The sequence below is a fragment of the Syngnathoides biaculeatus genome, chromosome 4 (genome assembly GCF_019802595.1).
Source record: "Syngnathoides biaculeatus isolate LvHL_M chromosome 4, ASM1980259v1, whole genome shotgun sequence".
Classification (NCBI taxonomy): Eukaryota; Metazoa; Chordata; class Actinopteri; order Syngnathiformes; family Syngnathidae; genus Syngnathoides; species Syngnathoides biaculeatus.
This window is the reverse complement of record NC_084643.1, coordinates 27,126,029-27,150,291: the sequence shown is the minus strand read 5'-3', so window position 1 is coordinate 27,150,291 and position 24,263 is coordinate 27,126,029. Positions and strand designations below refer to the sequence as shown.

The 24,263-nt window shown below is 40.9% G+C and overlaps 1 protein-coding gene across 5 annotated transcripts in view; it reads left to right on the top strand.

Moving 5' to 3' along the window:
- The first annotated feature begins 5,460 nt into the window (after positions 1-5,460).
- The window catches only part of LOC133499170 (netrin receptor UNC5C-like), a 259,981-nt gene continuing 241,178 nt past the window's right edge, over positions 5,461-24,263 (top strand). For 2 of the 5 annotated variants that reach the window (XM_061816822.1, XM_061816824.1), the window contains exon 1: positions 19,924-20,274. In XM_061816822.1, the coding sequence (XP_061672806.1) occupies positions 20,175-20,274 (100 nt within the window). In that variant the 5' untranslated portion in view covers positions 19,924-20,174. Of the gene's footprint in view, positions 5,614-19,923; positions 20,275-24,263 lie in introns of those variants that run through there. The other 3 variants (XM_061816820.1, XM_061816821.1, XM_061816823.1) reach the window with 3 other exon arrangements.

The window sequence follows — 24,263 nt, the reverse complement described above, 5'->3', positions numbered from 1 at the left end:
GAATGGACAGGGAAGTAAATAAGTTTAAGTGAGCGAAATTGCTGATATTCATACTAATGACAGTCATGTCCTTAATATGAGCCATGTTTTGTGGTTATTACACTGAGAAGCACCGTAACCAATGTAACGTCAACTCTTACATTTAATTATTATGGAAAATAGTTAAGGTTAGCTTATGGGTGTGGATCTAGTCAACCGTTGTAGCTTCTCAACAGTTTCTTTGGAAAATATCTCTGTACATGTAGTCTAAATACACAATTTTTCTCCTAATTTGAGTTTTGTTTAGTTCAATATTAAAGTATTCATTTCTAAATCCTTTTTTTAAAAATAAACTCATATATTGTGCTGTATGTTAAATACAGTAGTTTTAGTTTAGCATTTTTTATATTGTATTTGCTAAGTTTTTAGTTTTATTTTACAATGCATAATTGTCTCATTTTTTATTCATCTTCTGCTTTTGCACTTGTCTGCAAAGTTCATTTACAAAAAAGAAGACAAAACTGATATTAAACAATCTTAAAAGGACAATAGTTTAGCTTCTATATTCTTGTGTATTTTTCCCCTGGCATACATTATTGTGTTAATTGGAGAATGTTTCTGTTTCTTCTGAGGTGTTTTTTTTACACTCCAGCACGTCCGTGACAGTGAGGATAAGCAGTCCAGAAAATGAATGGGTGGATGTTTTATATTGTGTTCACTTACCATATCTAATGTGAACCGAACCGTGGTCTTAAAACCAAGATATGAACTGTGATTCCTGGAGTGCCGTTCTGCCCCTACTGTTTACATACTGCACAATACATCGCCCGCCCAGATGTGTGTACATCTCCACTCGTTTCTGTGATACATCCACTATTACTCCTCCGCTTGCTTGCTGCTCAGAGCAAAAGAGACAAAGTGCTGTCTGAGTGGGAGATAACAGGATTTTCCTTTCTTTTGACTGCATCAATAATGATCCGGCGGGCCATTTAGCTGAGTGTGTGCGTGCGCATGTGTGTTAGTGTGAGTGTGTGCGCCATATCTAACTTGCGACAGATGTTCGTCCTTTTTGCCAACCTGTCGCTGATCAGGCATCCGCTCTGCAGTGTCTCATTGGAAAAACGAAGGGGACAATTAAGAAGTTCTTACCCCCCGTCAAAGAGGTTGTTATATGCTCCAGCTCGTGCTTCTACTAGGCAATAAAGTCTAATTAGAAGTAGCATATCCCGGAGACACTACTGAATGGAAATGTACATATTTAGCCAGGTAATATCATCAAATTGAGTATTACTGTGATTGTTCAGAGCTCCCATAGCCAGCAGCATTTTTCTTTCAACACTGATGTAAAAGGTCGCTTGTTCTTATTCTGAGGTGGGCTGCCGCCAGCTGGGACAGACCTAAGCACTTCCCGAGTGAGACAATAACTGATGGAGACCCTGAACGCCGAAAAGGAAAACGGCATTGAAGAACACTATTTCCTGCACTATGAGGGGCACTGCACCTTCAATGAATGGCCTATTTTAAAACATTTTCCATATATAAGCTGCACCGGATTATAGCGCGCAAAGAATAGATGGAACAGTTGAGGCTGGCGTTATGTTATGCATCCATTACATGGAGCTGCACCAAAGACTCAGTATATATCCATATATAGGGCGCACCAGATTATAAGGGGCACCATCGGTTTTTGAGAAAATTAAAGGTTTTTAGGTGCAGTTTATAGTGTGGAAAATATGGTAGCATAAGTTCACAGTTAAGGTTTGTACTCAAGAATTTATTACAGTTCCATATGCATATTTGAATTTCAGTGCAGCATATTTTTTTAAATGTATGAATATATTTCAGTCTTTTGTTTTGAAAAAAACATCCATCGATCCATTTTCTTTGCCGCTTATCCTCACAAGGGCCGCTGGAGTGCTGGAGCCTATCCCAGCTGTGAACGGGCAGGAGGCAGGGGTACACCCTGAACTGGTTGCCAGCCAATCGCAGGGCACATGGAAACAGACAACATTCACACTCACAATGATACCTAGGGGCAATTTAGAGTGTCCAATGAATGCATGTTTTGGGGATGTGGGAGGAGACCGGAGTGCCCGGAGAAAACCCACACAGGCATGGGGAGAGCATGAAAACCAGTTCAGGGTGTACTCTGTGTCCTGCCAGATGACAGCTGGGATAGCCTTCCAGAACTCCGGTGACCCTTGTGAGGATAAGCGGTTCAAAAAATGGATGGATGTGTATTAAGCAGAGATCCAAACATTGATCTGCAATATAGTGGCGGAAGTGGAAGACAATGCATGAATAGCAGCTTTTATACATCTCTCTTCAAGCCAGACCAAAAAGAAACACTCCAGTTAAAAAGAAACTAAAGACAGTCTTGATGCTCCTTTAGCCATCGCAGATATGCATATTGCATCAAAAAATATCCAATCAGGAAGACCGCCTGCTGTGGACAAAATTTTGGTCCAATTCATTTAACACTTCTGGCCATTACAACTGCCTCTATTTTTCAGAATAGTCAAGAAGATAAAAGGTAAAGGTCAAATTAGTGGCTCTATGAACACAGCTGCAATCAAATTACTCCTAAAATCAGGCAAAGACCCCACTCTCCCTGTTAATTATCGGCCCTTATCACTGATTAATTTAGATATCAACATTATCTCGAAGGTCCTTGGAGTGAGACCTGAAAAGATACTTCTGTTGATAATCCAGCATGACCAGACAGGTTTCATTAAAGGTAGAAGTTCCACAAATAATGTCTGATGTCTATTCAATTTTATCAGCATGTCACAGTGTAAAAATCTAAACACAATCATGTCACTTTATGCAGAGAAAGCGCCTGATAAAGTTAACTGGTCTTTCCGATTGGCAGCATTTCACAAATTTGGCTTTGGAGACTCTTTTACGCATTGCAAAGGAAAATTAGTCACCACAAACAGAATCACATCACAAAGTTTTACTCTTCAAAGAAGAACCAGAGAAAGGTGACCGCTTTCATCAATGCTATTTTGCAATATTCATCCAATGTTTTGCTATTGCTATACACAAATATTATAGGTATCTACTTGCCAATGATGGAACACAAAATCCGTTTTTATGCATATGATATTCTTATAAGTTTACAGAAAACCATTGATAATAAAAAAATGGAGTCAAAAGGTACTTGTTGAATCAATAAATCACTTAAATAGAATCTGGCAGAGAACGTGTAGGAGCGTACAAGATCTCAAGAACCAATGCATCATGCGAGAATCCAAAAAAGTGATTGAAATCCATCAGTCTAGAAATGATGATGATTTTTAAGACTTTGGAAAAAACATTCTGTGGACTGAAAAGTCAAAATTTTAACTTTTTGGAATGTATGTGGCCCGTTACATCAGGCGTAAAAATGGCACAGCATTTGATAGAAAGAACATTATGCCAACAGTGAAGCATGGTGGTGGTAGTCTTATGGTCCGGGGCTGCTTTTCTACCTCAGGACCAGGACAACTTTCTGTGATAAGTGGATCAGTGAATTCTGCTGTGTAACAAAAATCCTGAAGAAAAGCCTTCATCAGTTCATCCCCTCAAAATCAAGTGCTCTTGGATCATGCAATAGGACAACGATCTAAAACACATTACCAAGTCCACCTCCAAATTAAAAAATAAGGTTATAGAGTGACCAAGGCAAAGTCTGGATTAAAGTCCAACTGAGATGCTGTGATGTGACCTTGAATGGGCGGTTCACGCTAGAAAACTCTCCAATGTGGCCGAGTTGAAACAATTCTGCAAAAAAGGGTCTGACAAAATTCCTCCAGAGCAACTTCAAAGATTCATCACCAATTTTCAGAAACATTTGATTTCCATTACTGCTGCCAAGGATGGGACAACCCGTCATTAGGTTCCAGGGGCAATTACTTCTTCACAGAGGATCAGAAAGGTTTGTATTTTCTTTTTTTTTTTTTGCCTTAATAAATTCAATTGTCATTTGAAAACTGCCTTTTGTATTTCTTTGGGTCGTCTGAGTGATATTAAAACTGGTTTGATGATCTTTTTGTGAGATACCTTTTCACGACACTGTATTTGATAAGGTTGTCATTTTCATTGTGGCTATTCTTCTCAGTAGTAGGAGAAAACCCACGCAGGCACGGGGAGAACATGCAAACTCCACACAGGTGGGTCCAGGATTGAACCCAGGACCTCAGAACTGCGGGCCAACGCTTTCCAGTTGCTCCACCGTGCCGCTTAATTTTATATCTGTACATGAATTCCCATTATTTTATAGGTTGAGGTGACACAAAAGTAAAATATTAACATTGTCACTGTTCAATTTGATAAATATCAATATCTTTTCCCTCCAAAAAATGTTTTTAGTAAAACCAACTGATGTTCTTCTTTTTGATTACTAAAGAATGGAAAACCTAGACAAACTTTTTTTTTTTTAATCTGATGAAAGAGTGCTGTTTTGGTAGGTTGGATGTTATTTCCTTGAAAAAATACACATGTACATGTGTGTCCATGTACACTCATAAGAGTTGCCACATGATAACAAACAGAAAATTGTGGACATTTTCTTTGAAGGAAAATAAAGTAAGTCAAAGGAAATGTACAGGCTTAATCCCTAGAGACCAGGATGCAACGTCTTCTCACGCGAAAGCGGCTGCCCTGGTTATCCCAAACATGGCGCCACCTGATCACGAACACACAACTGTGAACAGTTTCTTCGAAGCAAAAAAAAAAAAAAGTGAAACGAAATGAATCATTTTGATTCTTTCAAATTATATTTTTTCAAGAAAGAAGAAATGCACAGGCTAAATCCCTAGATGTCTTCCAACATGGTAGCAGAAGCCCTGGTTATCCCAAAACATGGATCCATCTGACCACGACCATACAATTGTGAACATTTTGTTACAAGGAACAGAATTTACACGTGATAACATTAACTTGGGACACTATTTATTCCTTCCAAGAATAAGGTCGAGTATCCCACATTTTGCTAACCACCAAGGCGCCTGTTTGATCACTAACAAACAATTGTGACCACACTGAATTGTAATTTCTTGTGACATGTCCGAACTTTTACTGGTGAGTGGACGTTAGTATTCGGTGTTTCGTCTCCTCACGTTTGTGAAGAAGTAATAAGTCCATGTCAGACTTCTCACGACGCTGTGAAATCTTTCTATTAACAGCTTCTTGGACTTACACTACACAGACGTTTTGGCTGTGCCCTTGACATGTTTTCCCCATACCGAAGCCAAGAATCCTGTTGACATTGACAGTATATGTAGCATTTCTGTGTACTATGGTTTAAGACTGTGAATAGACCAGAACAATTCCACACTACAGCGTTTTGAGGCTGTGCCACATTGATGATTTTCAAACAGCAGCTGAAAGAGCTGCAAGGGATTGGAGCAAGAGCACGGGGGAAGCGACAGTTGAAATGACCCTTGATCTTACACCTCTTTTAGAATGTCAACACACATACACACATCCTTGCAAAACCCCCGCAAGCTTTTAAAGGCAAACACACAAGCGGTGGGTGTGTTGCCCTTCAATGTCTCTGCCACTCAGTGGGACTTACACTGACTGTAAACATCGATGGTGGGAGGTAACTAAATACTTTGTTACCGTCATAAAGTAGTAACCCTATTTCAGGTATCTGTTCTTGACACTGCATTACTGTTCATATATTGGTCATTTTTTACTTAGACTTGAACTATCTATAACGTCATAAAAATGTTTTACTAATTTGACAGACCACAAAGATGAGTGTTGTTAACAATCCAAATATGGGAAGTACAAAAAAAAGAGGATTCATAATCATGGACATTGTGTATGCCTTGCTGGGAATCACGAGGACAAGTATTTGCAAATAACTCACAAAAGTGCTGGATAGGTAATGATAGAATGAAGGCACTCAATTTTTACACAGTGTGAGAGGGACAACTCATTCTAGTGTGTTACCGGGCACAGTTTTAGCCATACCCCAAAAAATCTGGAAAACAAAATATGGTGGAAAAGAGTTTTACGCTATTTCTCCATAACTGAGCACGACACAGTTCTCAGTCTTGGCTTGTTTCCAGCAATTATCTGCAAACATGCATAATCTATTTACAAACAAGTCTATGAATTTACGGGATTAGTTTCTTTCTTTACACAAGTATCAGTATGTTTTACTTAAGTACAACAATGTGTTTTTTTAGTGTATACTTTTCAATATTACCAACAACTCACTGTAGAATGTACAGAGTGAATACTTGACTACTACTTTAATATATTGCATATTGCATATATAAAGCACTTCAATGTTTGCATCTCTGCTATAAATATCCGTCTATCCATCCATTTTTTTGAACCGCTTATCCTCACAATAATCACCGGTTTGCTGGAGCCTATCCCAGCTGTCAAAGGGCAGGAGCCGGGTTACACCCTGAACTGGATGCCAGCCAATCACAGGGCACATGGAGACAGACAACAGTCACACTCACAATCACACCTAACAGCAATTTAGAGTGTGAAACTGTTTTTGGGGTGGTAGTCGGAAACAGGAGTACCCGGAGAAAAACCACGCATGTACGTGGAGAACATGCAAACTCCACACAGGCGGGGCTGGGATTAAACCCTGGACCTTAGAACTGTGAGACTAACGGTCTACAGCTGCACCACGGTGCCGCCATTTATACGAGAATATATAACAGTTCATATTTTATGCCTTTTTACTGTACTGTACAGTGGTCTCCGGCTATTGGCTGTGCAAAACATGTGGGTGGCATAAATTGTTTACCCATTGTCCAACAGCTGTGCATGTCTCCCACACTGGGCAGAACGGGCTTGACAGCAGCCTCTAACGTGCAGTGGGGTCATACTAAGTAGCCGCAAAGGGTTTCTTTCATGCGCAGGAAAATTGATGAGGTGATGGAGGCACGCGGATGGAAAACATCAGTGCACAGGTTTCCTCATCTTTTCTTTGAAAAGAGAACATTGGTAAAACTCCCTACCCGTGTTTCCTCTCCAAATGAATCGCGGAAATCTGTTCACCTATAATCTTGATTGATTGGCTTACATCAATGGCTTTTAACAACACCAAAAGTAATAGATTTTTATAAGATATTAATTAATTAGTGTGGTACTACAAATAATATATACACAATACCATATGTAATTTAATGAATGGATATTCTTGATTATATGTATATTTCTAAATCTTAATGTATATAGTATGATCTGTATATATCATTTCTTTTACTAATTACTATTATAAAAAAATATATTCACATAAGTACAGTGATACCTCTACTTAGGAAATTAATTCTTAAGTAGAAGCAATTTTTACATGTAAATAGCCTAATCGGTTCCAAGCCCCTCGACAGCCCCCGCCAAAAATAAGCAATCAAAGCACATCGACTAGCAATGTACACTGTAACAAGTACAAGGAGAAAATAGAGCTCAGAAACTGTAGTCCCAGCAGAGAAGAAGAATATTGTACGTGCCAGCTGAGATAGATGGATCATTATTTAGCTAGTAACGATGTGATATTCTATTATGGTTTTCTTGTTAGAAAAACAGCATGTGCAGATTTTTTGGGTATAATTTTCTCTGTAATAACGCATTCGCATTCCAATGAGGATGCTGTGGCCGCAGCCGTTTCCTAATGATTTAATTGCCGCAATATTGGTCACCACTGGGTTGGCACTGCTAATTAAATGTGACTTGAGCTTCCAGGAGTGTGCGCGAGGTAATAATGAGCTAATCAAAAAGCACTCGGGCTGATTGCCGCAGAATTAACACCTACGAAGAGAGACTGGGATTAATTGCTTATCTGCTTGCGGCTCACTGAACACATCTGCTGCGTCTGTCAGGGGCCACCGGTGTTGGCGTTGCATTATCCCGTCGCATTATTGTTGCTTTTTCTCATAATTCCGCCTCACAGCCCTAGCGTGGTATTCTTAAAGTTTAAACTCTCCCCGTGGGGGTGATGGGAGTCTGTTTGAGGGATTCGCCGGCACCCCGCTTTGGATTGAAGTGCCATTTGTAAGGGCACAAGAGGATTTCTCCAGGGAAATTTGCAGAGATGCCACCCGATTGCACGGCAGGTAACGTGGCAACGCCTTGTCTGCTAGTGACCAGTATTTGCTTTGTAGCTGACATGGAGTGCAGCTGCCAGATTCTACACTGGTTTCACCAGCTACACTTTTGAAGAGCATATCCTAATTTAGAAGCTATCATTTTCAAAAGCTCAGTTATTGTTCCACTTCACGTGGTCAACCATTATTGTTTTAATTGCGTGGTATTTCTACATGCATGTGAGGATCCATGGCATGGTGGATCAGCTGGAAAGTGTTGGCCTCACAGTTCTGAGGACCCAGGTTCAATCCTGGCCCCGCCTGTGTGGAGTTTGTATGTTATCACTGTGCCTGCGTGGGTTTTTTCCAGGCACTTCGGTTTCCTCCCACATGCCAAAAACGTGCAACAATAATTGGACACTCTGAATTGCCCCTATTCTGAGTGCGGCTGTTTGTCTCCATGTGCCCTGCGATTGGCTGGCAACCAGTTAAGGGTGTACCCCGCCTCCTGCCCGTTGACAGCTGGGATAGGCTCCAGCACAACCCGCGACCCTTGTGAGGATAAGCAGCTAAGAAAATGGATGAATGGATGTGAAGATCCCGTGTTTTCATAGGCTAGCATTTTCATGGATTTAAATGTTAATACTAGCTTTTCAAATCATCCAAATATATGATTTTTTTAAAATTCAAAAACATGGTCGACCAACAAAATGTTTTTAATCTGTTTTGTGCTTCTTTTGGTCCAATCTTAAAGTTTTTACTTTCTTTGACCGACTTGTTTTGAACAAGACTATTTCATCATGGAAGCCTTTGGCCTTGTTTGTTAACTGTTTTTTTTGAAGGGTTGAGACAGTTATGCTATCACTACAAACACCCACATCATTTTTTGAGCCTAAACCATGGTAGTCTGAATTGACTTTTTTGGCCCTGACTTTTTGAGGCCCACTTTGATGATTGTTCTGATTGAGATATATTTTAACATGTTTTTTCCCTCAACAGAATTATGTTAAAACATCCAAATGTTCATTTGGGTCTGTAAATCTTGCTCTAATTTTTTTTTTTTTAATCTGGTTTGAACTTCTTGAGGTCAAACATTCTTGATTTGTCCTTGATGTAGAACATAGGAAGGGCGGCTGTGGATCAGTTGGTCGAGCAGGTTCGTCCAGTGACTAAAGGATCATTGATTCAAATCCTGGCTACCACTGTCCTTGAGCAAGACACTGAACTCTAATTTGCTCCCAGTGTACCGGGCAGTATCTTTCATGGCAGCAGTCACCCATTTGTGTATGAATGAATGGGTGAATGTGAGGGTTTATAAAGCGCTTTTAGCACTGTGACGGTGCATCTTAAATACTGTCTCACCCTGTCATTTACCATGTTCAAATGTTTGCGTTTTCAAATCTACAAACTGTTAGCATCAACAACCATTGTCCAAAATGGTTTTTGACATTTTATTGAAATACATTTCTGCCAGGTTGCATTTATGGAAAAAAAAAAAAAAAAAAGAATGAATATGCATGTATGTGCCTAATGTCTTCAAATATAATGCTATCATTTGAAATAGTCCCATTTTTTTTTCAATGTTCAAAAACTGAGTTCCCCCCTGACTTTTTTATCCCCCCTTTCCCAACTTCTACTTCACCGCTGTATACTATTGTTGACTTTCTGCCGAGGATGTATGGCAAAACGTCAAATGGACCACCTCGGTGTCTGACTTTGCATGTTACTTATCATATCTTCTTGTACATGGGAGGTTTATTAAAGCCATAATGCTATGCTACATTAACGCTGCGATTTATCTACATCGCTGCACACTATTACTGGGCTAACATTAAGAAAGGAAAAGCCTTCCGGCTCAATCCTCCGGAGAATGTTTGGGGAATTACATTCAACGGGATACTTGATTTGATTTGTAGCGCAACAAAGGCTTGGAAATTGCCTCTTGTCCTGACGCTGCTAGTGGATATCTAGAATTGAATCAGTCTCTAATAGAACAAAAACAGTGGATCACGGCGGCAGCGGCGATGTGTGCCTCCCCGTGCGGATGGCAAACAATTTGGTTAAACTCCAATTATAATGCTAACATGTTACGTTGTATTCCGTTAGGGTGATAAATGCATATTGAAGGCAATGCGCTGTGGCTACATGTCAGATGACACTTCATGGGTTGGCCTAACAGGTCCATGTGGCGCTATCTGCTTCCATTCATGTGACATTTTGAGGTCTTACACAAGGTTCACTACTAAAAGCTGTTGAAGTCTTTACTCAATGTTTTTGATATTGTGTCCTGAAAGCCCATGTGGCACCCTTTGTCCTTTTGAGGAAAACAATTCAGCCCACTTGTAGAACCATTGGGTCTTACTGGTAACTTTTGTCCACCAGTCCCACTTTTCTCCCATTCTTCTTCTTCTTCTTTTCCTTTCGGCTTGTCCCGTTAGGGGTCGTCACAGCGTGTCATCTTTTGCCATCTTAGCCTATCTCCTGCATCTTCCTCTCTAACCCCAACTGCCCTCAGGTCTTCCCTCACCACATCCATAAACCTTCTCTTTGGTCTTCCTCTCGCTCTTTTGCCTGGGAGCTCCATCCTCAGCACCCTTCTTCCAATATACTCACTCTCTCGCCTCTGTACATGTCCAAACCATCGAAGTCTGCTCTCTCGAATCTTGTCTCCAAAACATCCAGCTTTGGCTGCCCCTCTAATGAGCTCATTTCTAATCCTATCCAACCTGGTCACTCCGAACGAGAACCTCAACATCTTCATTTCTGCCACCTCCAGTTCAGCTTCCTGTTGTTTCTTCAGTGCCACCGTCTCTAATCCGTACATCATGGCCGCCCTCACCACTGTTTTGTAAACTTTGCCCTTCATCCTAGCAGAGACTCTTCTGTCACATAACACACCAGACACCTTTCGCCAGCTGTTCCAACCTGCTTGGACCCGTTTCTTCGCTTCCTGACCACACTCTCCATTGCTCTGTGTTGTTGACCCCAAGTATTTGAAGTCGTCCACCCTCGCTATCTCTTCTCCCTGTAGCCTCACTCTTCCCCCTCCACTTTTCTCATTCACGCACATATATTCTGTTTTACTTCGGCTAATCTTCATTCCTCTCCTTTCCAGTGCATGTCTCCATCTTTCTAATTGTTCCTCTGCATGCTCCCTGCTTTCACTGCATATCACAATACCATCTGCGAACATCATGGTCCAAGGGGATTCCAGTCTAACCTCATCTGTCAGCCTATCCATTACCACTGCAAACAGGAAGGGGCTCAGAGCTGATCCCTGATGCAGTCCCACCTGCACCTTAAATTTGTCTGTCACACCTAAGGCACACCTCACCATTGTTCTGCTGCCATCATACATGTCCTGTACTATTTTAACATACTTCTCTGCCACACCAGACTTACGCATGCAGTACCACAGTTCCTCTATTGGTACTCTGTCATAGGCTTTCTCTAGATCCACAAAGACACAATGTAGCTCCTTCTGACCTTCTCTGTACTTTTCCACGAGCATCCTCAAGGCAAATAATGCATCTGTGGTACTCTTTCTAGGCATGAAACCATACTGTTGCTCGCAGATACTTACTTCTGTCCTGAGTCTAGCCTCCACTACTCTTTCCCATAACTTCATTGTGTGGCTCATCAACTTTATTCCTCTATAGTTCCCACAGCTCTGAACATCCCCTTTGTTCTTAAAAATGGGAACTAGAACACTTTTCCTCCATTCTTCAGGCATCTTTTCGCCCGCTAGTATTCTGTTGAATAAGTTGGTCAAAAACTCCACAGCCATCTCTCCAAATTGCTTCCATACCTCTACCAGTATGTCATCAGGACTTTCCATTTTTCATCCTTTGTAGTGCCTTTCTGACTTCCCCCTTAGTAATCATTTCCACTTCCTGGTCCTTCACTCTTGCCTCTTCAACTCTTCCTTCTCTCTCATTTTCTTCATTCATCAACTTCTCAAAGTATTCTTTCCGTCTATTTAGCACACTACCGGCACCAGTCAACACATTTCCATCTCTATCCTTAATCACCCTAACCTTCTGCACATCCTTCCCATCTCTATCCCTCTGTCTGGCCAACCTGTAGAGATCCTTTTCTCCTTCTTTCGTGTCCAACCTGGTGTACATGTCTTCATATGCCTCTTGTTTAGCCTTTGCCACCTCTACCTTTGCCCTACGTCGCATCTCGATGTACTCCTTTCGCCTCTCCTCAGTCCTCTCAGTATCCCACTTCTTCTTCGCTAATCTCTTTCCTTGTATGACTCCCTGTATTTTGGGGTTCCACCACCAAGTCTCCTTCTCCCCTTTCCTACCAGATGACACACCAAGTACTCTCCTGCCTGTCTCTCTGATCACCTTGGCTGTCGTCGTCCAGTCTTCCGGGAGCTTCGGTTGTCCATCGAGAGCCTGTCTCACCTCTTTCCGGAAGGCCGCACAACATTCTTCCTTTCTCAGCTTCCACCACATGGTTCTCTGCTCTACCTTTGTCTTCTTAATCTTCCTACCCACCACCAGAATCATCCTACATACTACCATCCTATGCTGTCGAGTTACACTCTCCCCTACCACTACTTTACAGTCAGTAACCTCCTTCAGATTACATCGTCTGCACAAAATATAATCTACCTGCATGGTTCTACCTCCGCTCTTGTAGGTCACTATATGTTCCTCCCTCTTCTGGAAATAAGTGTTCACTACAGCCATCTCCATCCTTTTTGCTAAGTCCACCACCATCTGCCCTTCAAAGTTCCTTTCCTGGATTTGTGGAGATTTCTTTCGCCCATTATTATACATAATTATTTCTGACTAGTAAAATACTGTGATGTGATATTAACACTAGTAAGCCTAACTAGCAGCCATATATGGAAAGCCTTGTGAGCACTGATTCATTATCCAACATCCAATTTAATGTTCAAGTAACGATATGTTCTTTCTCCTCACTGGTGAGAAATTTCAGGCTTCAAACATAAATATATATATATATATATATATATATATATATATATATATATATATTATATATATTTTTTTTTTTTTTTTGTCAAGAATCAATAACAAGTGGGACACAATCATGAAGTGGCACGAAATTTCTTAGATATTTTATACTTTTTTAACAAATAAAAACCTGAAAATTGGGGTGTGCAATATTATTCACCCCCCTTGCATTAATACTTTGTAGCGGCAACTTTTGCTGCAATTACAGCTGCAAGTCACTTGGGGTATGTCTCTCTCAGTTTTGCATATCGAGTGACTGAAATTCTTGCCCATTCTTCCTTGGAAAACAGCTCAAGTTCAGTGAAGTTGGATGGAGAGCATTCGTGAACAGAAGTCTTAAGCTCTGCCCACAGATTCTCGATTGGATTCAGGTCTGGACTTTGACTTGGCCATTCTAACACCTGGATACGTTTATTTGTGAACCATTCCATTGTAGATTTGGCTTTATGTTTTTGATCTTTGTCCTGTTAGCAGATAAACCTCCGCCCCAGACTCCAACAGGTTTTCTTCCAGAATGGTCCTGTATTTGGCTCCATTGATCTTCCCATCAATTTTAACCATCTTCGCTGCCCCAGCTGACCAAAAATAGGGCCAAACCATGAGGCTGCCACCACCATGTTTGACACTGGGGATGGTGTGTTCAGGGTGATGAGCTATGTTGCTTTTACACCAAACATATCGTTTTGCATTGTGGCCAAAAAGTTTGATTTTGGTTTCAGTTGACTAGAGCACCTTCTTCTTGGTGTGTCTTCCAGGTGGCTTGTGGCAAACTTTAAATGAGACTTTTTATGGATATCTTTGAGAAATGGCTTTCTTCTTGCCACTCTTCCACAAAGGCCAGATTTGTCGTGTACAACTGATTGTTGTCCTATGGACAGACTCTCCCACCTCAGCTGTAGAGCTCTGCAGTTCATCCAGAGTGATCATGGGTCTCTTGGCTGCATCTCTGATCAGTCTTCTCCTTGTTCGACGTGAAAGTTTAGAGGGACAGCCGGGTCGTGGTAGATTTGCAGTGATCTGATACTCCTTCCATTTCAATATGATTGCTTGCACAATGCTCCTTGAGATGTTTAAAGCTTGGAAAATCTCTTAGTATCCAAATCCGGCCTTGAACTTCTCCACAACAGTATCTCGGACCTGCCTGGTGTGTCCCTTGGTCTTCATGATGCTCTCTGCACTTCAAACACAACCGTGAGACTATCACAGAGCAGGTGAATTTATACGGAGACTTGATTCCACACAGGTGGATTCTATTTATCATCAACAGTCAACATTGGATCATTCAGAGATCCTCACTGAACTTCTGTTGTGATTTTGCTGTACTGAAAGTAAAGGAGCCGAATAATATTACACACCCCACTTTTCAGTTTTTTATTTCTTAAAAAAGTACAAAATATCCAATAAATTTTTTTCCACTTCACGATTGTCTCCCACTTGTTGTTGATTCTTGACAAAAAATAAAAATGTTATATCTTTATGTTTGAAGTCTGAAATGGGGCGAAAGGTTGAAAAGTTCAAGGGGGCCAAATACGTTCACAAAGCACTGTATACTATGAATGCTGGGTCTTATTGGTTTTCTGAGAATGGACTGCTTCTACTGGTAACTTGTTTGCCATGTAGCAATAAAAAATATACTGAAAACGTGGAATCATCTGGTTAGTCACATTGGTCTGCTATTATTTTGAAGTCATGTGACCCATTGATATTTTTGATATCCATCTTAAGGTCCATGTACTATTATACCCTTTGTCGTGTCTAGTAGAATAATTCAAAGCACAAGTAAAATGACTGTCTTACTTTTCTTTTTCTACCACTCGTGGCACCTCATGGCACTTATGGCCTACTAGTTTACAATTAACCGTTTCTGTGCCGCACGAGTAACACTACTAGACCCAAGGACAGTAGTGGATAAGTATGGAAAGCAGTTTGACCACTTGGACCTTAAGATGGATATCAAGGATAGTAACTTTTTAAAGAATTTAAATATTTTTTTTGAAAAACCATTATAAGTTCCATGTTCAAGTTGTCTCTGTGTCCTTATTAGTAAGACAATTCAGTTAGTAGAGTGACTGTCTTACCAGTAGGAGGCAAAATTTCTCTATAATTGACAACTGTGTGCTACTCAAAGGTACCACCAGTGGCATTTTCCTAGTTAACATCTCGTGTTTCACAAGTCGTACTAGTAGATTACAAATGTCAACTAGTGCAGTTTAGTCTCACGAGCAACTCATGGTTGTATGCCTACTAGTGTTTTGAATAGTTTGTCGTCATGACTTATGACTTAACTTTTGACTTGTATCCCAGCAGATATTCATTTACAAAAAAAGAAAACCCTCCCCTTTATTAACTACCCATTGCAGCTGAGCTGAATCAGTCTTGAATGCATCCCAGCCATTTTACAGATAGTCCCTTATGTAAACAAATGCAATTAGCGGCACATTATTTTGATGTGAAACGTGCAATCCTTCTTTTTGGGGTCGCATGCTGCAGGGGATTTTTCAATCCAATTTATCGCCACCGTGTTGTTTTGTTCTCACTGGTAAATCCTCCTGTGTGTGCGTGTGTGTGCGTTTTAAGTTGTCGTGTCCCTCAGGAAACAATTCAATTAGATGACTTTTCTACTTGTCCCTTGTCTGTCTGTCTGTCTGTCCGTCAAACAGCTGCCAAAGCACTCAAATCCATCAAATGATTGATGCTGCATGATTTTCCCTCATTTGTTTGCTAGAGGGGAGGCGCTAAACGAGTGGCTTTTCCGTCTCATTTTTCAACACGTCTACGTCTACATGGACCACCTGGGCCGCTAATCCACTTGCGTGTCAGAGAGCTAGATGCGAGGACGAAAAGTTATAGATGTGATTATTTGTTGCACTGTCTATTCGCTGATTAAAGCGCGTACCTGAGGGTCATTATGTAACTCAGAGATTTAAGCTCGGCCCGTACGGCCACGGAGAACAGGTTGCTCCTATCTTGCTATATGTTATCTAACCAAATGTGAGGATATTGGCATATTATTCAGTGGCACGAGCCTTTTGAAATAAAAAGTACCTGACTACAGAGATCAATGTACAATTCACATGGGTCTGCCTTTCAGTACTCAAGTACATCTGATGATACAGTATTGGTATAATAATTGGTTGAACCAATTCCTGACAGCATAATGTACAATTTTTATGTCTGCCTTTTTTCACCAAGTTTTCATCTTGTAATATATATGTTTTTTTTTTATATTTCCCGTCGTTACTGACTGGTGACCATTTCAGGGTATTGTCCCCCTTTCACCTGAAGTCAGCTGGGATAGTCTCCAGCACTCCCGCAACCCTTGTGAGGATAAGTGGCTTGGAAAATGAATGAATGAATTGATGGATGAATTCATCTAAAACTTATCCCCCACTATAAACAGCGCTTTCCTGTAATATGCTAAATTCCAGCATTGATTGTTAGCATTTGTAAGAATTTGAGTGATAGAATATTTCTTGGGGAATTTGACTGAGGGTTTTATATTCCCGCCCGTGTAATGAAACCAATATTTTTGCACCAATGCGAACTAAGCGAATTACAAGTATAGCAAGCAAGCTGCAGACTCCCCCGTTGGCACTGAACGCTCGTGAGGGTTGAGTGCTGATCCATATCTGAGCGTTCCATATGTTTCCGTGTAACTTATTGCTTTCCCCATTCCCAATAAAGTGGCAGCATAAAAAGGCTTTTACGGGTCCCGCCGGGTCGCCGCGACTTGCGGCGGCAGAGTGCAGAGCTCGCGGGGGCTGCCGTGATGACAAATGGCAGCCAGTGCATATTTTACTACGGCCATTTACAATGCATGATGCCGGGGCCAGGCTGCAACAAAAATGACTGTGCAGCAACATCATTGAGAAGGGAGCTCAAGCAAAATATACACTGATTCGCTTTGGCAGGTTTCTTATTTTTTTGGGAAGATTTTTTTTTTCACTCAAAATCATGAAGCAAAAAATAAAAAAAAACTCTCATGTTGTGAAGTCTGTCACAGTTTGAACCCTGAAGTTTTATGTAAATTTAGAGGTATTGAAGGATTTTGTTGGGTTTTTGGATTTTTCCATCTTGCTTCATGTTTAGAATTGAAATATTTATTGTCATTGCAAACAGCTTAGAATTTCCAAATTTTAGCCATTCACATTATGCTTTTGAAAGAGTACTTGATTCTTTCTTCTTTTCCTTTTGCCTTGTCCTGTTAGGGGTCACTACAACGTGTCATCTTTTTCCATCTAAGGCTATCTCGTGCATCCTCCTCTCTAACACCCACTGTCCTCATGTGGTCCCTCACAACATCCATCAACCTTTTCTTTGGTCGTCCTCTCGCTCTTTTGCCTGGCAGCTCCATCCTCAGCACCCGTCTACCAATATACTCACTCACTCGCCTCTGAACATGTCCAAACCATCGAAGACTGCTCTGTCTAACCTGTTCACACCAAGCGAAAACCTCAACATCTTTATTTCTACTACCTCCAGTTCTGCTTCCTGTTGTTTCTTCAGTACCACCGTCTCAAATCCGTACATCAAGGCCGGCCTCACCACTGTTTTATAAACTTTGCCCTTCATCCGAGTGGAGACTCTTCTGTCGCATAGAAAACCAGACACTTTCCGCCAACTGTTCCATCCCGCTTGGACTCGTTTCTTCACTTCCTTACCACATTCACCATTGCTCTGTATTGTTGACCCCAAGTAGTTGAAGTTGTCCACCCTCCCCATCTCTTCTCCCTGGAGCTTCACTCTTCCTTCTCCACACCTCTCATTCACGCACAAAAAAGAAAGAGTACTTGATTACATGGGATAAATAATGTGTAATCCTTATTGGTCTGTCTTTCCTTACTCAAATTACAGTCTGAATACAGTCTAGCATACCAACTGTTAGCACTCCACACAGGGAGATCCGGGATTGAACCCGGGTCCTCATAACTGTGAGGCCAATGCCTTACAGCTGTTCCACCATTCCACCTCATAAAGTATGTTGTTGTTCAGTCGGTACCGGCCCGAGAGGCTATAGCTAAGCGGCTAATAACCAGTAATGGTTGGATGCGTGCAAATTTCCCCAGCTCATGAACGAGCCTCAACTGTGACAGCCACTGGTTTATCCTGTCAGGTTGAGACTACGGGAGGTTAAAGAATGACACATTTGGGTGCGTTTTCTCAGTTTTGTTGCAATTTGGTGCACAACATGTCAGCATCTTGGCCTAGCTAGAACAAATGGACTGTAATGCTAAGCACAGGGCAGGTGTCAAGGACGTTTCTTCTGTGTTGGCTGTGAAAGTTGACACATATCCATGTAATGCGTGGATTTAAAAAATGTTCTTTATTTTCAATTTTTTTTTAAATTAATCTCCAAAATATATGTAATAATAATATTACTTCAGATTGGAGGGTTTATTGTACATATGAGTTTTGGACAAAGTCCTCCTTTAATATTGTGTTTACTTTATTGATTAAATAATTACAAAGAGCTCCGTTCATGGCAGGTGCACAACTCGTCTCTTGCCCTGCCTCAATCCCTGACAGCTGGATTTTGGCCTGTTTTAGTGCCACTTCTTCACTTTCCTCCTCTGGTCAGATGGGGACTTGGTGGCGATGAATGATGTGAGTTTTTTACTGTAAGGATTATACTGACTGACCAGGTCCTCAGGAGAACCTCTTCGCTACAGCTCTCTACCCTATTCCATTTAATGGACTCTCACGCTCTTTAAACTAACATTGCATCACATCAAATCATGTGATAAAATGTTGCCCACTCAACTTCCGTTTTTCTCTGGAAGGGGGATCTCTACTCATATGATCCTGTTTTCATGGCTAGAATGAAGGTCTCGACACGGGACGTTGTTGATTCTTGTGAACTACGCCTGTAAAGACCTTTTTGAGACTCATTTGTACTTTAGGACTATACAAATAAATTTGACATTTCTACACCACTTAGCACCTCTCTGGCAGCCACAATAAAAAAAAAGACCATTATTACCACAAATTCTGAACTAGTGAATTGAATCACACTGGATAAGTGATTCCGAGGCCAATGTGTCGTGTCACGTCGGTGTGCTGGGGGAACTCTTCTGGTGGACTGTGGTAATTTATCAAATTTCACTTAATTGTTCAAGAGGTTAGAGAGAGGTTGTTTATTTTCCAACAAATATTGTATCTTTGTTCATCTATCTATGGGAGTGGCATATAAAGACAGGCAGAACAAATAACTACTATAATATTAGATGGCAGGAAGTGTTTAATTGACTTGCGAATCCAATTTTTTGTTTTTGTTTGTTGGTGCGCAATTTCTTTTTTTTTTTTTTTCAAATGTAAGATGCGCCTTGGCTCAATAAATGTTTGGAATCACTGCAGTAGATGATTAGAGTACACATTCCGTGTTTTCAGTAGTGCATGTGTGCAATATATAATTTGGGTCCCGGAAGTGGCCGTTGGGGGGCGGTCATCAGTCAGTCAGGCTACACGCACGCATGCTACACGTGCTTGCTATACGCACCTCAAACATGGATCACCAATGATGAGAATAACAATCATAATAATGATAATGATAACAAAAACACCATGTAAGTTTGCATTATTACGTTGAGGTACACTATGTAATGTGTATGTGGTGTTTTAAAGGGTTCAATATGATAGGGAATGGTGCGTCTTTTTTAATTGTTAATCAGACGTGTTCCTTGGTAGTCGAATTGAATTGAAATGAGATTTAGAAAAAAGGTTAGGTGCAAGTGTTAAATGGCGATAATTCCGCGCAGAGGGCGGCGGCACGTCTCTCTTCCTTCCTTCCTCCTTCCTCTCCCTTCCTCCCTCACTCTCTCTCTCTCTCTCTCTTCTCTCTCTCTCTCTCTCTCTCTCTCTCTCTCTCTCTGTCTCGCTCACTTTCGGTGAGGGTGCGTGGATGCTGGAGCAGCAAGTCAGGCGGCAGCCGCGCGCAGACACGCGTGAAGGGAAGGGACACCCTCCACTTGAAAAACAATTTCGGGACTCCAGGATTAGAAGCGCCACGTCTATTGAGTTTGTGTGTTTTGCGCGGAGGGAGCTGTTTTCTTTTTTTTTTCTTTAATTCCCCCATACCTTCATTTTAATTTTATTCCGTTTGTGCGTGGTTTTTTTTCCTTCTTCTTTCCCGTGGACTGACAGAGGAGTTCTTCTCGTGGACATGGGGAGAAGTGGACTAGTAGGACGCGGGCGGTGGATGTGCGCCACGCCGGGCGCCTTCCTCTTCCTCCTGGGGTTCGTCCACGCAGGATTCGGCCAAGGTAAGATCGGTGGTCGCAAACGTACCTTGGCGCTTTATTTGGAGTGGTTTTCTGCGGAGGGCGTGTTGAGATGCACAAAAATGGTACAACTTTCACGTTTTTTTTAAAAAAGTTTTGTTATTTTTATCACAATGTAAAACCTGCTGAAACCACGAAACTTGCACTGTTAACAGTAGTATGTATGTGACTTGATCAGACATTTACCAAGAATTATACTGATCCCACATCACTGACACTACAAGGTGTCAACTTTTGATAAGTAATATCATCATAGCCCATCTATCTATCTATCTATCTATCTATCTATCTATCTATCTATCTATCTATCTATCTATCTATCTATCTATCTATCTATCTATCTATCTATCTATCTATCTATCTATCTATCTATCTATCTTCTATCTATCTATCTATCTATCTATCTATCTATCTATCATCTATCTATCTATCTATCTATCTATCTATCTATCTATCTATCTATCTATCGATCTATCTATCTATCTATCTATCTATCTATCTATCTATCTATCTATCTATCTATCTATCTATCTATCTATCTATCTATCTATCTATCTATCTATCTATCTATCTATCTATCTATCTATCTATCTTCTATCTATCTATCTATCTATCTATCTATCTATCTAGCATCTATCTGTCATAAATGCCCCCCTTGACGCCTCTATTGCTGTTAGAATCATATCATATAGACGCTGTCGTTCACACACGGACATTAATGAATATTAGCCGGGGTGCGTCAGCCACCTAATAATTACCTCCCTAATATACAAGCATCCTTTTTTGGGGTCAGAAGGTTAGACATGCAGACATTAGAGAGTTAACGACTGATGCCATTTGAACTCATTTGCTGAACAAAACAGCATTAGCAATACTCAGGGATGGTCAAAAAGACCATTTTAATTTCGACACACAAACACCTCCCTCAAAAAATGTAATTTTTTCAATTATAATTATCTCATTTTATAGAAGCCATCATTCATATGCATGGCCATTAAACACTATTAGTCGGGCGTATTTTTCTCTGTCAAAAAAAGGGGCTCTCGCCTCATCAGGGGAAAAAAAACACACTGGTGTAATTGTCATTACGTCAGTTCATAGACTGTGGTTCACGAGTTAAACGCCAAAGCTATTTAAATTCTATTGCTGACCAAAACAGGAGCTGAAACTGTTTCTTAGCTCAACTGATTCAAAATGCATCCCTCAAATAATGCGGCACTGTAAGTGTGGAATTTCAGTTCATATACACTGCTGTTTACACCAGGCCATTAAAGAGTTAATTGCAGAGCCCATTTCAAATCCACTGCTAACCAAAACTGACGCACTTTGTAAAAGTCCTTCTCATGTATTCCGCTTTCACCCAACATCAATTGCCATATACCAGAAACATTGTTTATTAGTGTTCCCCCCCAAAAAAACCGTCTGTAATCCCACTAGATCCCAATAGATGCCACCCCCATCTACAGTTAAGTAAAGACTTTTGTGGGTCTACTCATGTTGGACGTGGCTACTAAATGTCATGTCGCCAGCTGAGACTTTATAATGGTCACCATTGAGTTTGATGTGGGACAAGGAAGCAGTGAGCCATCTTTGTTTTTGTTTCTCTTGTAAACAACTTTTATGTGTCCACTCAGTCCATTAGTTGTAGTGTACTGGCTAAGCAAACAGGCACAAACAATCACACAAACGGTGGAGAAAGAGGGGTGAGTGTGTTGTTGTATCATTCCGTGTGTGACACGCCCACAAACATTCATTGTGTGCATGTGCTGCCATGCAAATTGTCTTCCAGTGTTTAACTTCTTTTTTTTACGACGCAAGGTGAGTTGAACAATGTTGTTGTTGATGTTGTGACTTTTGGCTTGTCCCATCAAGTCACTCTCACGATTTGTTAGGCACAGTTTTTATGCCGTGTTCCCATTCTGACACAACCCAACTTTTTTTTTTGTTTTTTTTATGGGGGGTGAACCAGCAGTGGTTGACTGTTGGGGAACTGGCCTGGAATCGAATCCGCGTCATCTGTGAGAAAGGCAGCAACATGTACAGCGTGAATATGGAAAAATCAAGTCTCTCACTTTTCCCCCCACCAAAATCCAATTTGATTTTAATAAATTTTCCTGCTCCTTTGCTCATTGAAAAAAGCAAATGACAAAATGACTTTACAGAAAACAAGTTTTGTTTTTGTTTTTTCTTTTGGGATTTGCTTTATTTCACCCGATACCAAATGCGCCTTGAATCAGACGTTTTTATGACTCTTTACAGGTAATATGGAAATCAGTGCTTCCTCTTAGAAAACTGTCCTTGTTCTGAAAACATATGTTAATGCAAGCCTTGCTAAATTAACATTTTAAAGGCCAACATTGGAACGTTAAGTGGTTAGCCCCTTGGCCTCACAGTTCCAAGGTTGGGAGTTCGATTCTGGATACTGCGGCTTCCTCCGACTTTCTGAAAACATGCATGTTGGTTCATTGAGGACTCTGAATTGTCCATTGAAGTGAATGCTTGTATGTCTCCATTATGTTTACCTTGTGAGTGGCTAGCGACCGGTCTACGGTGTACCCCACCTCTTGCCCAAAAGTCACTTAGGACAGGCTCCAGCAGACCCCTCACCCAAAACAGGATAAGTGGTCTACAAAATGAATGAATGTATTTTATTAAATCACGCTTGCATAGTATGTTCAATTTCCACTAGCTCCGTTCCACCCTCAGGTTTTTTTTGACCATGCTCTCAGCTTGGAAACATTTTGGGCACTCATTTAAATTATTTTTTAAGATGAGATTTTAGCGAAACCAGATGAATGGAGCGTCGGGATGAGTGTGAAAAGTATCCTTGATTTCCTTGCTAGTTGAATGGTCGAAGACACGTCCCGTGATTCAGCTGCTGGAGAGGAGGGAAGGCGAAGGAGGGGTAGTGTTTGGGGGGGGGGGGGGTGGGGGGTGGTTCTTCAGCGGGTGGAACATTGGAGGTTCTGTTGCTTCCCTGGCCATTCCTTGGCTTCTGGTTACATGACATTCATATTTCCATAGACACACACACTCTTTGAGATTAGCGTTAGTTCAAAATGGCGTGGACTGTTGGTGTTGGTTGTTGAAGTTGTTCGTGCATGTGGGTAGCTGGCTATATGTGTGAAGTTGATGTTTAAGGATGCTGCACTTTGCTCCTATGTGGCCTTCATGTGTGTGTGCATTTTGTACATATGTGAGACACGACATGTTCTGTACGTAGGAGTTTGTGCAATTTTTAGAAATGTGCGTCAACTTGGCTTTGTGGCAGAGATCACATGGCGTTTCTTTCTTTATGTGCGTGTGCGCGCTCATGCCCGCGCTTGGCATGACGAAATTGCCAAAGCTGCCGTCTCCTGCTGTCGCCCATTATGCTGTGATCCTGTCCCACGGTGCACTACCGCAGCCATTCAGGGTCACAGCTGGTGGGTATCGCGAAAACCCGAACAGGCCCAATCGGATTGATTGCTCTAAAGAGCCCACAGAGCTCATTGGCTGTCGTGATGTGTGTCTGAATGCTGAATGATAAGCAATCATAGTCACGCATTTGGTCATGTATCATTGTGTGTGTGTGTGTGTGTGTGTGATGGAATACCATGATCGTGAAATTGAAACATGGTGGTTATTTTAAAGAGATTATTAAGGCTATTTTTCTAACCTGAACCATAACTCCTTAAGCTATTCTTTTTTACATTTTTTTACATTTTTAAACTTTAATGAAAATATACAAATGATGGAATTTTTTCATAACCTTTTGTAAAGAATTACAAAAATGTACAAACATTTACACATTTTCTGGACATTTTCTAAATTGCTGAATGTTTACTAGATTTATGAAAAAGAAATCACATTTAGGTCATCAGGAATAAATTTTTTTCTAATTTGAGTAAAACATATGCTAACTTTTATAAAATGTTATAAACTTTTCTGAACTGTCATTTTGAATTTGAAATTGACAATTCCTAAATTTA